The following is a 19,066-nucleotide window of genomic DNA, read 5'->3' on the forward strand; positions in this document are numbered from 1 at the left end:
AGCATCATCAGCATTTTCTAGACTTGAAGAAGTTGATTTTGGCCAGTAATTGCATATCTGTGTAATAAAATCATTGTGCTGCCTAACTACTGAGTTTTCTGTATATTAGAAATGTAAAGTCACAAAACTTCTTCAAGACCAATATAATGAGACTTTAAAAAAAACCACACACTATGGTAGTTTTGAGCTACCAGAAATTAATAGTTTTTAATGACAGAGGTACTTATATATGTTACCATATATGCATTAAGAAATGTGTTACAATCCTTGTTCAGGGAAAACTTCCATTTCTGTTAATGAAATTTTACCTGAAACAGAAGACTAATCAAGATAAGTCTCAGAGTGTGAGTAATAAGGAAAAAATTTATTTATTAGAACTATTTTGAGTAGATCTTGCTGGAATGAATAAAACTGTGGAAAACCTTTCATTGCTTTTTTAAAATCTAATTTTATAACTAACAAAAATAAGATTGAACCTGTTTTTCTTAAATACTCTACTTATATTGGTTTCTTTTCCCCCAGTATGCCTGTAGGCAGCACCAATCCATTATCCCAAGGCAGTAGTTTGATCCTGCGGAGCACTGTGGAGAAAAGCAGTGTGTACTGAAGCATTTCTGCACTCGCTGCTTCGTGGAATTGGTTTGGTTCCACATTACCACAGTCACATTTCATCCACCAACTCCTCGGCCACTGTTAATATTTCTTTCTCATTTCTCTTTGCTGTATATTGCAACAGATTGGCTGGGAATTATGAATGAATATATGCTAATTACGACAATAAAGTAGTTTAAAGATACACAAATGTTAATAGGATTTGAAATAAGAGGTAGCTTGAGGCCACAAACAGGTAATTTAAAAATTATTAGCATCAGGCCCAGTGGATCAGTAGTAAAGTACAGCTGCCTTTTTAGTAGAGTATCAGAGCTAGTGGGCCCTAGACCCTGAGCTTTAGTCCAGTTATCACAGCTGTGAGCTGTGCTGAGCTAATTTTGCTTATTTCTGCAAATGCCTTACATAATGCCTAAGGTGATAAGTAAAATATTTTATTATTCTTAAAGCAGTCTTTACAGCAAATTAATTTCAATACATCAACAGAGACATGTTCTTGCATATCAAGCTGTTAAATATTTTATTAAATTTCAGTAGTCTGTTTTCATGTACAAAAGAACAGTGTATACTGCTTGTTTTGTTGACCAAACAGTTCAGTGAAGTGATGGACTCTGCTTTGATCAGCCTAAACTCCAAAAATAAATAGAAAAACAAAGGTTTCAGTTGAGAAGGCTGCTGTTGGAACAGCAAAAGAAGTTTACGTAAGATGACTGCTATTCTAAATCTCTTGTGATAAACATGATTTTAAGAAAATATTGTAATGACAAAGCCTGTTTAACAATTTGCCTCCTTTTCCCCCAGACTCCACACTATACCCTCCTTTGGTCTATTCACAGAGATAACAGGGTTCCAGACAAACAATCTCAGCTCCCTTCTTGTCTGCTTTTCAAAAACTATCACCTGCACATTTGCCAGTTCTGTAGAAATCCCAGTTATAAATAGTCCATTTCAAAATGCCTTATGGATGAAGCCCCATTCCTGCAAAAGATATGAGAGAACAAAATGAGAGGGCTCATGCTCCTGTTTTAAATTAGTGAAATTGTGGAAATAATTAAGATGGTGCCTCAAAACCAGGCATACAAAAGACAGAATTAGCTGCAAACTCAGGAAGAAATGGAGAGAACTCAATACATATTTTTGTCACTGCTTTTTGTTGTTGTTGTTGTTGTTAAGCATTTTCCAACTACAAAAGTCATGAGCTCTGCCTTCACAAGGTGTATTTTTTGTGAAATGAAGAAAACTCATTGCATGTAGAAAGATGTTAATTGGTGCACAAAACTGGATATTGACAGCTGCTTTAGGCTTGGACCAGCAATGCCCTCTCACTTAAATGGTTTCAAATACATTTTGCCATCTTTTTGTTGTGCTTTACAGACTATTGTGCTCGTTTGTAACCTCACAAACTGGCAAAGTCATAGGAAGAGAGATGGAAACAGCATTTTTGATTGTTGTGCCAAAAGCAGGATGGAATGTGAAATATCTGCATCTCAGCATGCCTCAGGAGAGCAATGGGGAAATGGTTTTTGAGATGCAGTTTGATTTCTTGGGATTTATGATTTTAAGTTAGTAGGTTGTACTGACATCTTTTTGTGTGGTTGCAAGAAAGTTTCTGGTATTACTGTAGTCAAGAGTGTTATAATTAAATTTAGTAACATCAATTGATTTTAATGCAAGTTAGCAGTTTTGCTCTTAGAGGAGAATACAAGGTGTGCTAAGCAATTTCTGCCTATGAAGGGTGGGGCTGGGTTTCAGAATGGCTACTTGAGTCAAGGAGAGATAGGTCATGCCAAGCATTCAAAACCTTTACCTCTCTTCTACAGTCTGTTTTTAGTTTGGAAGCCCTTAAGAGCTTCAGTTTTGGGCAAAGACACCACTTTGTTTAATGTTTTACAAGTATAGTCTTAAAAAAGAGATGTTCAATCATAGCAGAAGTTAATTATTTAATGTAGATGTTAATTATTTCATGTGAAAAGTTGTTTTGTGTGTGGTAACAATGCTTTATGAGACAGCATAAACATTCTCTTCTCATCAACTGCTAGGCCCTCAGACAATAGCATGTTCATTTCTGTAAGTATGTCCTGCCCCAGAACTGAAATGAGATAAACCCTCCTTGTTAAACTAAACATGGAGAAATATGTAAGACAAATATGTTAGACACAAAGTGATGTCCTTTATTAGGCTTATCTGCATACTTCTTCTAGACACATCTAACATCTGTCTTTTGATAGTAGAGATTTATGTTTGAAACAAGCAGCTGTACAGAACAGAAAAATTTGCGATCGACAGAAACAGAGAACTTGCATACATGTGTACACAGGTATGCTTAAGCATGTATTAAAATTCTTAAGTCTTATTTTAGCTGAGAAGAGTTATTTAGAAAGCATTCCCCATTCGTGGCATCTGACACTGAAAACTGCCTTTCATAGGAAACAGTTGGAGCTTGAAGTCATTAAACACAGGGCATGGCCAGAATATATTTTGCACTCGGGTCTGATGAGGCTGGTCTTCCGTTTAGAAGGTGAATGGCTTTCACTGTAAAAAAAAAAAAAATAACCTTGATCAAATGGTTCATCCATATTTTATTTTTAGAAAAGTAATTCCTTCTTCTCATTACTTTTATTATTATGTGAGACCTATAGCTATTGAAAAATGTCTTTTATGCATAAAAGAAGTTGAAAGATTAGTTTTTTTAAAGAAAGAAAAAACAGCTTGGTGACAAAAATGGAAGATGGTGAAACATACATTTCCAATCATCCATGCCAAGCATTTGATTTTAAAATCACCCATTTGTACTGTGGCTAATTTCCACTGACATAAACATGACAGGCTAGGAAGAAGCTCTCATAAAATAAGTAGAGGAGAAATTTCAAGGCACACTGGAAGAAAATGGGCAGAGGGTAGGGGGCTAGTTTGGGGTTTCTTAAATTTTGGACTTCTGGCCCTCCACAGACAGTAATTCCCTAATGTCATTTTGATCAGACATGTCTGCAGTAGGCAGAGTCTACATCTGAAAAAAATCCCTAGCTATGATTACTGCATTATCTGGGGAAAACAGGCAATCTATAAGATGCTGGAAAAACCTCAGTGCAGTGAGATGTTTGAAACACCACGGCAACATAGAGGACCAAGTACAAATACAGAAGACAGAATCTGTTTGAGTGTTCAGCATGAGACGTCTGAAGTGTTTCCCAGATGTATATAGTCACCCAAGCAAGCTAAGACCCAAATTTCTGGAGAGACAATCGCTTGGTATGGTTTTGGTTTTGTGAAGTAAAGACTATAATGTCTAGGATTTTTGAGGGAGGGCTGCAGTATGAAGTACAGAATGAGGAGATAAATCTCAGAGAATCTTTGCTGAACAGGCCACAGATGGATAATAAGGGTATCTACAGTCATCTTACTGATTCTTTGAAAATATTTTATTCTTCACTTCAATTATAGGAAGAACTTAAGTGTTAGCATTTTGGTTTTCCAAAAACTGATTCTTGGAAAACTCAGAAGAGCTAATTGACATGTCTATTGGAAATTAAAATGGAAGTATGAAAATTTACAAACTCCTCGGCTTTCACTTCTCTGTCCTTCCAGGTATCATTAGGGCAGTTCATTAGATCAGGGCTAGGAAAAGCAGTGAAAATAGAAAGATGGTACCATTTATGAGGTAATTCTGGGCTGTTGGAAGCACCTAAATTCTGAAAAATCTAGCATTACCAATCCTTGTGTGGAAGAAGAAACAGTCTAAATAATCATGAAATACATTTTAGATGTACATGGCAAAGTAAATTTCACTTTTTTTTTTTTAATTTATTTGCTCTTCAGAACACACTTGCACTATCACATAATAAAACTCCTGGGAGCCTGTAAATCTCTTATCCACTGTCAATAAAAAGTCCTCAAATGTGGGTAGGCTAATAGAACAATTGGCACTTTATATATCTTCATCCCTGAAATGACAGCTCAGAAGATCCTCCTTGTTTGGGGAATAGCTTCAGAAGAGCCTCATGCATTCTGTCAACAACTGCTGTCCTGCCAATACCTAGTCACAGACTGCAGCAGGCAGCAGCAGAATTTTTCTAGATGCTCTGAAGTTTTGTGTCTCTGCTCAAGTTGCATGCATCCTCACGATGTGATAGCACGTTCCATTTATCTGACAGTAACGCTGGTTTCAAGTTGTGCCTCCTACCATCAAGAGGAAGGAAGCAAGGGAAAGAAAACCAGATTTTTTCTAAAGTATTCAGAAACTTTTTGTATGCAAATTCCAGGTGTGGGGGTTAAAAAAATTACTGAAAATGCTTTTTTTTCCAAGTTAAAGTATATCTAATTAGGTAATAGTGGTTATTAATCCATGAGAAATTGGAAAAAAAAAACCAGGTAATATTTTCATCACACATATCCTCTTACCATGAATAATGTTTTCAGAAAGTAGAAACCATGTTTTCTGTATCTTTAAAAGATACTCAGATCTAAGAGTGGCCAAGGAAGCAATGTTTTATTTTATGTTATTAATCAACATCATGTGATCAATGTCTGTTAATCTTATTGAGGCCAAAAGGAATCCATGGCTTCGCTCATTCTTAATAGTGAACAGCAAAGTGGGAGAAGTTATTTAAGATTATGTCCTTGCACAATAGCATGAATCAAAGTCAGCAATGATTTAAGTTGCTAGTGAGGGAACTCCTGATGGTGTGAAATCAGTTACTAAGGAGAGAAAGTAGAACCTCAGGCCCACTCTGGGCCAACACATTCAAAAGCCTGGAGAGAGATCATTTCACACAGGGAACAACCTGGAAGCGTTGGCTGGAAGGTTAAGGTGGAAGAATAAGAATTTGAAAAACAGACTCATCAACAAAAAAAAAAATCGAGTTCTAGTGATGGATCAAATGACATCATTCCCTTAAAGACAGATTATAATTCTAAATATAAAACTACAAACCAGACAGAAAATAACATCTTTGGTCAAGTTTGAATGAAAACCATACTGGAATGAGTCCTCATGCTGGACCAAGTTAGTTACTTCTTTCATGGTTACCTGCCTTCTGTATCTTCCTTTGCCTTTTTTCAGTGATCTGGGGAGATATTTCCTAAACCAGAAGGAGCAGTTAAATATGACTTGGAAGCCTTATAACAAGCTTCCCCAACACTTCAAAAAATGCTGTACTTGAGCTTCCTCAGATTAAAGCAGCATTCATTTTTATTTTTTTTTAGTTCAGTAAAATTAGAGCCCAACGTTTGTCATAAAGAAGCACCATTGGTTCAAAATGTGAGTTAGAGAATCACAGAATCAGAATCATTAAAGCTGGAAAAGGCAACTAAGATTGGAAGTCTAACCCTCTCTGAAGAGATATGAAAACCAGTACATTAGGAAAATGTACTTTCAAGAGAAAATGCAGGCTATGATGTAGAATGCTCCAGCATGTGCTCCCTTTAGATGATGGATAACATTTGAGCCCCACCCCACCCCCCCAGTTTAATAGAATCATTTAGGTTGGAAAAAGACCTTTAAGACCATTGTGTCCAGACATTTACATGCCTTATAAACCATGTCCCAAAAGTGGCACATCTGCAGGCTTTCTGAACACTTTCAGGTATGCGAATTTAACCACTTTGTGAGCAGCCTGTTCCAATGCTTGACCCCTTTTTAGGGAAGAAATTTTTCTGATCTCCAATCTAAACCTCTCCTGGCACAACTTCCCATTTCCTCTTGTCTTGTCACTTGTTACCTGGGAGAAGAGGCTGACCCCACCTGGCCACCCCCTCCCATCAGGCAGCTGTGGAGTGATGAGATCCCCCCTGAGCCTCCTTTTCTCCAGGCTGAACACCCCCAGCTCCCTCAGCTGCTCCTCACAGCACTTGTGCCCCAGACCCTTCCCCAGCTCCGTTGCCTTCTCTGGACACGCTCCAGCCCCTCAATGTCTTTCTTGCAGTGAGGAGCCCAGAACTGAAAAGAGTGTTTGAGGTACAAATTATGGTAAAGGCTTCATCAAAACAATTTAGTTTAAGAGCCATATTGTATGGCTTCACCTCACATCTCAAATGAAATTCAGTTAATTCTGTCAATGACTGTTTTGCTGGTGGGAGTACTGCAAAATCAACGTGTATTTCTCCAAAATGAAGAAAAAAAATGTTGGTCTTTTTTTCTGTAAACTGCAAATAGTTCTATGTGTAAGAAAAAACTGTGATTACATAGCTATGTATAAAAAGTTATTTTTATGTAATTAACTGCATGCTTCATAAGATACCCTCTGATTTAAAACTGATTCAACTAATTGTTTTATTCAGCTCTTTTTCTTCTGGAAAGAAAAACTTCTTGTTAAATACAGCTATTTTTTCCCTTTTCAAGATAAACCAAAAAAAAATAAAGTGGCTAGTGTTGTAGACAAGGGGCCATCAAAGGATTACTTCTTAAAAAACAAAATTAGTATTTTTCTTTGCTCTGTTTCATTAAAATAGGATATGGGGGCAGGTTTTATAAATCCCAGATTTTGAGGGAAGAAACAAGCTGCCAAGTAATTTATTTTCTCTTCAAATAAATGTTTGGATAAAGTTCAAATTTGAGCTGAAAGAAGTAATATGTCCTGCAAGAAAATGAATCAATCTAAAAAAGAGAGAAAATGTTTAATCACACAGGAAAGCTAGATAAGTTATCAAACATGATTTCTCTAGATACTCATTTAATGAGGATGAGTTTTCCTGCAGCTGGCAAACTGAAAAGGTGATAGGATTTTGCAAGATCTCTAACCAAGAGGAGTATCAGAGGTGAAATGTTCACATCAGTTAAGCAACTGGGAATTTTACAATTGATTCCATAAACCAGTTTTTTACTGTAGTCCAGTCTAATTTCCATGCAATCTGTTATGCCTCTCTAAGCTTTCATCCTGAAGCAGAAAAAAAAAATTCAAATATGGCTGTAGAGACTTTGTCCTTGGGAAAACCTGCCAGTGTCATAGGAACTTCCTACCATGTTTAACTTTTTACAAAACTTCTGTAGTTCTGAAAAGCTTGGAACTCTCACATGCTACTGTTATTTTTATCAGCTTTTAAAAACAACCAAAAAAGAACTTTTGTACTGATGTGGATTCCCATTCATGTGACTGTGAAAGGTAAATGCTGCATGTGGATTCTCTATGGGGGAGCTTTCAAAAAGAAAGTTTTGGCAGAGTTAGCGATAGGCACGTGTGTATGCATTGCCAGACAGCTATAAATATCGGATCCATGGAGTGCACAGGACTGGGGGACAAAGGCACAAAGACTAGATGATTTATTGTAGACAGAGCTGTGAAGTGCTTTTAAAAATGAGAAAAATTTGTAAGTGTTCAGCAAATGTGAAATTCATGAGGGGTGTTCTATCAAGGAAGTTTGCCAAGGCACAGAGGAAAAAGAAATTTTGTAAATAAACACAATGGAAGTTTTTTTTTCTTGTTCTGGAAAAACATTCCATTGGATTGAAATTATGCAGAATTTTATATTAATGAAAGTAAAATACTTTAGTGGTGCCCAACTTTTCAGATGGAAAATATTTAAAGATGAAAGCAGTTTCCCTCGCAGAAATTTATAAATGGCCCGGCTACTTTGTGTTCTGTATCAAGAAATGAGAGTTGAGAATGCTTTTAAGGAAAATAGAGATACATGATCTCTGTGTGAGAAACACCTGGAGCCCCTGGCTGCAAGGGACCTGTGTCAGTCAAATGAGATGGCCTCAGAGAAGGGCAGCTCCAAATCACATTGAGTCAAGGGATGGAATGGGAATTAAAAATACAGAGGTATTTTTCCTAAACTGAGATTGTGTGAACAATTTTTAATCTATCTATCTACCTAAATGTAGGTACCAAGCCTTTCATAATTGTGTGGTTTCATTTTGCAGTTAAAAAGAGAAAGTTACCTCTAGAGGATAAATCAGTACAAGCAATTTATCACCCATTTTAACATCTGTCTTCAGAATTTACCTTTTTTCTATTTTAGAGACACAAAAAACCACCAGAAATTAAGCCCTTGACTTTTGGGTGCTAAGAACCAGGTGAGACATACATACAAAGACACACAGGCTTGTTTCACAACTTCTTTTGCAATTGGCTTGGAAGAAACTTTAATTAATGCATTAATTTGTGGAGAGAAAATCTTGCCTTTATATGAAGCATGGAGAAGAGTTCAGCAGTTGGATCTACAAGCCAGTCTTACCTGGTCTCAATGGGCTTCTCTTTTATTTTGGGCATCTCTCAGAATAATCTTCTAAAGTTAATGTTCTGTAGGTTAGTGATCTGATATAAGACATTGTACCCTAAACACTGTATTACAAAGTCTAAATTTATTTTTAAAGATGAAAAGGCCGTGCATGTTAGTTAAGCTCATTCAATTCCATTTTCCATTCAATGGGCAAGAAATGCCCTATCACTTTCTGATATTGTTTCATGAATTGTCTGAGCAGAAATAGTCTTTTAGAGACAATTCACAAAAATGATTTCTGGAAATGCAACAATTAATTTAAAAATATAGTAAGTTTGTATCTTGTTTTGCAATATGTTCTCACATCTGCATCTGAACAAACAGAATTGCATCCCCCAAATTACCATTTGATCTAGCACATTAAACCAAGGCTTTCCTTGTACTTAGGAAAGTATTTTTAAGTGAGCTGGTAAGTCTCTTAGAAGGGAGTACTAGAAGGAACTCACTGCTGTGAGTAAAAAACACTCATGAATTTTCTGTGTTCAGTGGATGTGTCTGTTGAACTCCAGTTAAATACTCCGGCACACTTTTTAGTACGTGCTTAATCTTACGCATACAGCAAAACACAATGACCTTTAGGACAAAGGCTCATGTGGTTTTAGGGTTTCAGAATTTACTGTGGAACTGCAATACATCAGAATTTACTAAGGAACTGCAAGATACAGGCCCACTAGGCGTAACATTCATACACTTTGGGGTAGCACTCAGGAGCCACATTGAGACAGCTGGACCATTGTGCTCCACTTTTTACAGATAACTAATAGGAATCTGGCCTTCCTGTCAAATGTTTATAGTCCTCAATAGAACAGACTGTTTAAACCTTGAAAACTGAGACGTGGGAATGCAAAGTGACTTGCTCCAGGGTATGAATTTAGTTTCAGAGATTCAGTACCCGACATGCCAGACTTCTCATTATGCAATATCTTATTATAGGAGGACAAATGTTTGAGATGAATAAATACTCAAGAGGATAATTCTTGTGATTCATGTAGTGTCTTTTTGTTTACCTCAACCACTAATACGATGCTAAATTTTAGAGTAAAAATCTGGTTTTGGTTCAAGTAATGCTGTGATATTATTTCTGGTTATAACGCTTTAGATATGCTACTACCTGACATGTGATATATGCCTCCTAAATGAAAGATAATTAATTTTCTTGAAGGAGTTTGTGATCAAAAGACAAAGGTAGATGATGATTTGGAGGGTTCAGGGTCTATAAATAGAACACGAATAGGGGGTTTTTGGATGTTTTAACAGTATAATTTGTAAAAAACTCCTTGTTTCCCTTTTGTCCTATTTTGGATAACCATATTTAGAGGTATCCTATTGTACTCCAGACAACTTTTAAGATAGCAAACTGGTCCTAATACATCTATAATGTTTTTTCATCTACCCACTTTATGTAACACTGTTTCTCTTTTATAATCCTGTCTGTCATCTTATATCAGTGATTTAGCTCAGCTCATTAAGTCCGTCTCAGTGTTGGGAATTTTTCTTAATGCAAGAGCATAATTTAATATTAAATCAGCAGTCTCCATCACAACTGAGGAAAAGCATATGTGCTTCAAATCTGTACTGGGTTTGGGTGCAAGATAGTTTAGAACTTCAGAGGGATGAATTTTGATATTAGTTCCAGAGCTCTAACTAGCCATATGTCCTCTTCCAGGAGTGGAGTGATCAGGTAGAAGTGGATCAGAGAGCACAGAGAAGAAAGAGAGGGGTGGGATTACCTGTGCAAAATGAGGAGAAAGATCTTTGGACATTTTAACAGGAAAGGCCAATCTCAGAGCTATTTTAAAAATACTGCCTAATCTCATCTCCAATGTCTGAGTTATCATGGACATAGGTTGATAAATCATTTGACCTTAGGAGGCAGGTTCATATTTAGATTAAATTATTCTCCCTTCTGTGCTTCATCTCACATGTAGAGCTTGCATCTCCATATGGGTAGGCTGCTCCTCCTGGAAGGCGCTCTTCAGGTTGGGAAAATTTACACGGTATTTTTTACATCAGTGCTGGCAGGTGCACAGCAGCTGAACAAAATAGTGTTTATGACTGTGACCCATGAAGACATGGACCACTGATAGCATTGCAGATGCATCTCAAATGAAAGTCTCCGTGTGCTATTATGGTGGCACAAGGAAATGTGATTCCCGAAATACACTTTTTTTAATTGGTTGCTCTCTGGAGTTTACCAGATCAAAGAAGCATAGAACAAGCTAAGTTGGAAGGGACCCTCAAGGGTAATCAAGTCCAGCTCCTGGCCCTGCACTGGACCATTCACAGATCACACCATGTGCCTGAGAACATTGTCCAAATGTGCTTCTTGAACTCTGCCAGGCTGGTGCAGTGACCACTTCCCTGGGGACCCTGTTCCAGTGCCCAAACACTCTCTGGGTGAAGAACCTTTTCTTAATATCCAACCTAAACCTCCCCTGACACAGCTTCAGGCCATTCCCTCAGGTCCTGTCACTGTCACCACAGAGAAGAGATCAGTGCCTGCCGTTCTTTGGCTGCAGGGAGGAAATACAGGGAGAAGAAACAGCAATGAAAGACTTTTCTCGTATCTGAAAACTTCCACAATACAAACTACTTTTGAGTCTTTCGATTTTGGCACTTCCACAGTTTGTGTTTTTATGACGGATCAGTGTGTCTGTCAATATATCTGTAATAGTTTTCGAAGTATGCTCATAAAAGTGTATTTGTCACTGCTTTGTATTTATGAGGGGAAAAGTCTTGAACAAAATTTTCTTAGAATGCTAGTATGCAACTCTTCTGCCAAGCATAATTTAGTGCATTTTTAATAAGTAAAATGCCTTTAGAAGTGTTAGAGAAATGGAAGAAGAATTGGCAAATTCAGGTAGTCATGTTTGCTGGGAGGCATTTTCTGAGAACTGTAGTGAGTTGGAATGCAAATCCTCATGGCTTTGCTGATTTTGTGGTCCCTGCTGATTACTGTAAAATTGATTCAGGAGTGTTGCAGCATCTCTGCATATGTTTAAGCTTCATCTCCGTGTTGTCATGGGCATTTTTCCTCTCTATGGGTTTTGTACTGAGTAAGAAAAAAACTCTCATAACACTCATCTTTTCTTATCAAGGAGCAAAGAAGGACACTCTTTAGCTATTTCCCTGACTTGATCTCATGTATAATAGCACAAGTTTTCTTGGATCAGCTATTCAGGACTTTAATGGTATTCAGATAATGTTTTATCACATTTGGATTTAGACTGGGGAAAGGATAACTTGCTTTGAACATGAAGAATTATTTTTCTGTTACTTTAAGTTATAAGTACTTCAGGGTCATATTATGTTATTTAATGATATTTCAGGTTTGACTTTTTTCTTCATCCTGAGAATGAATTCGAGCTTTAACTCTACTAAGTGTACAATTTCACAGCTTGGCATTGATTTCTTGAATTTTTCATCATGTGGATTCCTACTGTAAGGACCATGTGTTACAAAAAGTACTCTGTGCCCCTGTAAAACTGAAAAGAAATACAACAGCAAAGAGCCTTAGGAAAGACTTTGTTTAAACAAGAAACACATAAAGTAATTACCACTTACATGAGGTTTGTGTTCAATTATTTCAGTTGTCAGAGTTAATTGAACTGTGTTTAAAAATAGAGAAGGCCTGCCATACCCTCACAGAAATACTTGTAAAACACAGAGAAATCCCTTTGCAGGAGAAAGTAACATACAGGATTTGACTGAATGAATGATTACAGAAGGAAGATACAATAAACAAGTGTTTGAAAAGAATTATTAATAAGAAAGATTGTGTTTTAAAAAGAGGAGATATAAAGGATATTTGCTGCAGAAATGAAAGCCTAAGTTAGGGCTTCCACTGAAAAATGAAACTTTTAAAGGACATTAAAACAGTAGAAGGTCATTTAGATACTTGAATAAAAATGCAGGAAATAGGAAAATAATTGAAGCTGTTCTCTATTGATGATGGGACAAAAAAGCAGGAAAATCTGGTTGGAGATTTAAAACTAATAGATATTTCATATTGATTTTCACTCAAGAAGAATGTTTAAAGAGGTGTGATGGCTAATGGGAGCACAGAACTCACATCTTTCTTCCCTGGTTCCTCAAGAACTGGTTTACTGAAGGACAGATGCAATAAAAGCATCTCTTACTACACCTGTTAAGTAAGTTGTGATATGTATGGTCAGTGAAGTTACAGAACAGATTTTGATGGAAAGAAAGCTTTAAAATATGTATATAGACTGAAAATTGCAAAAAATGCAACCAGAAGTTACTAAGGTAGACAGTAGAGGATTGATCTCTATCTTCCAGTTGCCAAGAGAATGCAATAAAATAGACATGCTCTTAAGACAAGAGATTTATGGAAATGAAGACAAACAGAGTCAAAAGATAAGCATGAAACTGTGGAGAAGATGGCAACAAATTTTGGTAGAGGAGGAGGTACCAGGTTGGAGAAGCACAATTACAGAAGAAAGATCATAAGGGTCTAATTCTACAGCAGACACAGAGATCAAATGTCAGGGCAGCATGACGGAATTTGCTGGAGAGGCAGATAAGTACATCCAGCAGAGCAGACTAAGACTATAAGCATAGAAACAAGTAATTTTAAAGGAGTGTATAAATATGTGTGGCATGATGGAAAATGAATAACAGTGACTAATGAAAATACTCTGCTATAAGCAGAAACTTATAATTTGCAAATGGCCCAGAAGGAAGAAGGAGCAGACTTTTGATCCCAACATGATCATCAGCCATCACTGAGGTTCAGATTTTAGAAAAACACAGTGTCTTCTTAGGTTGTGTCAGAAGAAATATGTTATGGTTGAGATGGGGAAAAATTATTTTTAAAAAAGCAGGAAACGTTGAGGATTTAAGTGAAATTCTCAACGTGTTGGTTATCTGTGTTCAAGCAAGATGAGACGGAGCTGGGAAAGCAGAGTGCAATGCTCTCTGTGATGATTAGTGGAATGACAAAGGAATTATTGGAATCATTTGAGAGGCCTGTGGGAATCTGTTTTGTGTGGGCCAGCAAAGAAAATACTAACAGAATGTGTATATGGAAGGTGAACTTAGGTAAAGGAAGAAAGTTTTTCAGAAAGATTTATTGATATAAAATCTGGCTATAAAAATCATTAGGATGGGAGCCATAACAGTGGAGGAGAACATAAAATCACAAAACTGCCCTCAAGCTACTTACTCTAGTTCTGGCATCAGAACTGGGTAAATCACCCAAATCTTATGAGAAAAATGCACAATTCGTATTTTCAGCTCTTTATGGAGTAAATGTAATATGAAAAAATTAAAGCTGAAGCGATTTAAATTTGCTAAGGGTGTACATTTTACCCTGAGTGTGCTGCACATGCAGAATGACTGTTAACTCCAGGCTTGTGGGAGGGTGTTTAAAGTTTTCCCATGTTTAGGCAACATTGGACTGTGAGAAGAGAGGATCTGTAGCAAGAGAGCATAGGAAATACTGAGAGGAAAGCATAAGAAATATGATGATCTCCTAACTGACTGTTCCTTTCTCCATGTTCTCTGATTCTGGGAGAGGTAACACTGGTAATGATCACATAGTTTCTAATAACTTGGTTTGTGCTTCAAAAAAATGGGATGTTTTTCATAAGACCCTTTATGAATTGACAGAAATGCAGTAGTTGCTCAAGAAAATACCCACATGCCTACTTTTATGCGCAGAGATCAGTAAAGTCCTTACCCAGTCTAATGAAATCAATGGAAGTCTTTCCCTGTGTCTGAGTCCAAGAGCAAATCAAAACTCAGAATATATATTCAGGTCAGTTGTTTTCTGGTTTTCAGTTAGCACAGAGTAGAAACAAAAGGATTGGGGCAAAAGTCAGATCACATTGACTTACTGCGTTTTACTTAAACTGCCCCCTTAAAATCAAGGCATTTTTTCATGAGGTAGGATTTTACTCCCTGTCTCTAGAAGTGTTTTCATTACCACAAGGGCATCCTGCTTAAAAGGGAGCAAAGGTTCTACATTGTTACAATTCAAAATGTCCAAAATTCACTTACAAGGTCAGTAACATAGTTTTGATGATTTTCACATTTTAGGATGTGAACATTTTTCAGTTCAAGGTAATGGAAATGCTCAATGCCTGATGCTGTGCACAGCTATGAATTTTTTTTCCCACTGGTATGCAAAAACACGTTATTCATTTTACATTTTATTTTAGAACAAAGCCACTACTTTAGTGTTCTATGCATGGGATCAGAAGGTCATGAAATGTTATTTAGCTATTTATTTATTGGTTTCCAGAATAAAACACGTGAAAATTGAATGTAACTGCACAGGCAGAATTTTAAATCTTCAAATTAATAATTTGATGATGTTGGAATGTGAAAGTCCATGCTTACAGATTTTGTCACTACTTAAACCCTGTTTGTTTGTTTGTTTGTTTGTTTGTTTCAGTTTGCTCCCAGTACTCTAGAGGAGTTTTTGCCATTTTTGGACTGTATGATAAGAGATCAGTACATACCTTGACCTCATTCTGCAGCGCCTTGCACATCTCCCTCATCACGCCCAGTTTCCCCACGGAGGGCGAGAGCCAGTTCGTGCTGCAGCTGCGGCCGTCCCTGCGGGGAGCCCTCCTGAGCCTGCTGGACCATTATGAATGGAACCGCTTTGTTTTCCTGTACGACACAGATCGAGGTGAGTCGGGACCCACCTTCCTCATCTTCACCATTCAAATGTCTTTTGCAAGATCTGAGGACTTTTATGTCCCGTTGAGAGCTTGGGGAGCCAAATTTTAGAGGGCGTTTGAGGCGAAATACCTCTGATTGAGTAGCTGTGTGGCTGAAGGAAGAACTCCTTAGTCTGCAAGAATTGGATATTGGATTCACATAGTATCTAATCGACCAGCCAAAGCCTGTGCTTGAAGTCTAGAATACTAAAATCTTTAAACTAATGGTAGTGAAATAAAAGCACAGTTCAATAAGCAGAATGTTACAGCTCTGTTCTCTCTTCAGTTCACTTCATAAGTGACAGCAGTACAAAGAAGTAGCGAGAAACAGCCACTTCTCTGCCTCTGCGCTGGTGTAAGCTGGGATGAGAATGAGCCTGTGGGACTTCCAGGCTTTGGAAGGTCAAGGAGAGAAAGGCTCTGCCCTCAGGCTGTGCCAGAGTAGTCCAGGTCAGAGGCAATACCTGCCAGGCACGAGGTATCCACAGGCCAGAGAGGAAGGGAGTGCTGCCACAGCCCATCTTCTACTCCTTTCAGCTGGAGTTATCTCTGTGATGGACTACACTCTTACAAAATACATAGTTAATTACAGAAAAGGGTGTATTTTTCTACCCATGGTCTCCATTCCACATCCCAGCGCATCTCAGAACTGTTTAAGTGTCAAAAAACTTTAAGTGCCTCACTGTACACCACGACTCAGTGAGGAATTGAGAGGTAAAAGCTGTTCTCTGAGTTGTGTGTTCATTTTGCTGGCAAAGTCCTTGTTTGTGGAATAGGACTGAACCAGCTTAGCTGAGCTGCAAAAGAGGCAAGATTTTTATGTTGGTGGCTTGCATTTGGGAGGAAGCAAACAGCATAGCTGTAGTCAAATAATTAGTTTACTACAGCTGTTTCAGTATAGTTCCCCATGTGGACAGTTCTATTCCAGAATTAAAGTGGCTTTATTCCAGTATAATTACTCTACAGAAGAAATAAGGAATTACACAGACCTAACTAAATCTGTTTAATTATTTGATTATAGCTATAGAAGTTAATTTTCTCATATATATAAGCACTACATTTTAGTGAGTTTTTACCTTGATGTGCTGCCTAAATACCTGAATTTGAATCAAAATGAATAATGGAAGAAAATGAAAGAGCTTATATTGTTTCATAATTGCTTGTTTGTTGTTTTTAATTAAATAATTTTAATGCCTGCTGAACCCATAAAGGAAGTTCTGGGAAGCATTGTAGAATGTATTAGGTGACTGGAAAGAGAAAAATATAGCAGAATTTTGAAGTATTTCTACACAAGATACAGTTATGGGTAACAAGAAACAGATGTGGTCTTACAAATTCAACAGACTGTTAAGTATAGAAGTGCACAACCTGCAGTTACCTTTCTCATCTAAATTCACACACTTAATTAGATTGAGACATCATTTCTGAGCAGGTGATATCGCACCAAGGACAGTTTCAGAACAGTCTATAACAGCATGGTTAATAATTAATTCTTGTGGCACTGAACTTGGCCACTCTGAACTCCTCAGCACGCCTTTGATAAAGACATGACATTTTCCAGCTTGGATTCAGGGAGTGCTGCATTGGGTAGCCTCTCAAATTCTGAATAGGTCTTGTGATGCAGTTTCATGCAGGAGAAAATAAGATTCAATGTATCTTTTGGTATTAAGAGTACTGTAAAGACACATAGTTGTTGAGTACATTTTGCACAAGACAAAATTTCAATGGGAAGCTGAGATATTCTTTAAAAAATTAAGCACCACCTTACTATCAGAGTAACTGTAAACACAAAAAAAAAATCATTATTGTTGAGTCATAGAATCTCTGTTGGTGAGACCAGAAATTAACCTTGTCCAGATTTTGTCAGAGATCCTTCCTTTACATGCCAGATGTCTCCCTGTTTCTCTGAGCAGCCCCATCAAAGTAAATTGAAGGAAGGTGAACCCCCTCAGCATTTTGCTGCTGGGCTTGCAAGCTGATCTTTGCAGCTTAAGTGGGAAGCTGTGAATAAGCTCTTATGGGGGAAGGTGAGCAATAAGCCTAAATTCCAGCCTGACACAGTAGCTGTCTGTGAAGAAGGCAGTATTTAGCACCTGTCAGTATTGCAAAAGGCAGAAGTCCTTCACAAAAGGTACAAGGACAAACCACACTTAGGCAAACCTTCAGCAGTGGTGGACAAATGAATGTTGTTTGCAGACCTGCTTTCAAACCTTTCTGTCCTGCTTGCCTCTTGGTTCTGTTGCATGTTACTCAGTTGCCGCTCACTCTTGGGGGTCAAGCAATTAAATCCTATTATCAAGGTAGGTTTCTCTGCTATGTCATTCCATTCATCTCTTTGACGGCCCCTAAGCTCCCTGCAGAACCCCAGTCTTTAATGCTGAAGCCACCTATGTTAACATTTCAGTTTAAGTCAGGAATGTACTTTTGTTGCTTCTCTTTAAGTCATTCCCACATATCACACTTGGGGTTGCGCCCTGCAGCAGTCTTGGACCACACAAACTCTGATGAGGTGGTGGCTTTAGCTATTATGTTAAATCTCCCTTTCTGATGTTCTGCCAAACTCAGAGTCTGGAAAATCACTGTCCTGTGGCAGAATGAAGATACAAGGAAGAATGGCAAAAATACAAAATTAATTGGATCTAGCAGGGGACATTATGGAAAAAGAGAGCAGGTTTTGCATTAGACCTAAGAGAAAGATGAAGGAAAATTCAGCTCATTATTTAACAGGGAAAAATGAGCAAGTAAAGAGTGACACAGAAGGCTAAAGCCTGAAGGGTCCTTTTGTTTCAATACATTCCTCTATTTCTTATCCTCCTTCCAGGTTTAAAAAGGTTTAATTATGACCTGATGCTTAATACAATTAATATTAACAGCAAAGTGCCAGGAACACTGGCACAGGAACAGGGAACAGACAGGACAGGGAAAAAGAAGGCTGAAGAACATCTATTTGAGTTATACAAAACATAGTAAGAAAGGACTACAAACAAACACAAACAAAAACACTGCCTCTTTGAGCTGCCCAGAGGAAAGGGAAGTCCAGCAGGGAAAAAGAGCTCAGGTAATATTTGATGTCATCTCTAAAGAGAATTAAGTGAAAAAACCCAAATTAGTAGAGCAGAAGAACATTATATATGTTGTCTTACTGTGACTGGGAGGTATTTAATTTAAAAAGAGGCATATAATCAAGTGGAGCTGTGTATCTGTAAATCCATGGGATTTTTGGTCTAGAACAAGTATGCCTGAATGTGATTTCACTAGTTGGTGACAACATTTTCTGGCACCAGAAATAAAAATTTGGTCCCAGAAACTACAGAAGGCTGGAGGAGTTTGTGTGACATGTGAGAAGCTGCTTAATAATTAAATCAGAGAACGATTTAGGTCGAAAAAGACCCTTAAGGTTAAGTCCAACCATTCACCTCTCACTGCCAATATCCAATATAGACTTGAGTGGTTCGAGAATTGAGCCTACAAGAGGTCAGTGTTGGTTTCCCACACCATGTGCAGCCTTATTGAGAGCTGGAATGGCTATGCTAGTTTAACTGCAGGGATTG

The 19,066-nt window shown here is 37.6% G+C and overlaps 1 protein-coding gene across 9 annotated transcripts in view; it reads left to right on the forward strand.

Moving 5' to 3' along the window:
• Positions 1-19,066, forward strand: part of GRIA4 (glutamate ionotropic receptor AMPA type subunit 4) — a 217,930-nt gene that overhangs the window by 56,547 nt on the left and 142,317 nt on the right. For all 9 annotated transcript variants that reach the window (XM_033086500.2, XM_033086482.2, XM_033086492.2 and 6 more), the window contains exon 3: positions 15,245-15,484. In XM_033086500.2, the coding sequence (XP_032942391.1) occupies positions 15,245-15,484 (240 nt within the window). The remainder of the gene's footprint in view (positions 1-15,244; positions 15,485-19,066) is intronic.

This window comes from Catharus ustulatus, chromosome 2, assembly GCF_009819885.2.
Source record: "Catharus ustulatus isolate bCatUst1 chromosome 2, bCatUst1.pri.v2, whole genome shotgun sequence".
Classification (NCBI taxonomy): Eukaryota; Metazoa; Chordata; class Aves; order Passeriformes; family Turdidae; genus Catharus; species Catharus ustulatus.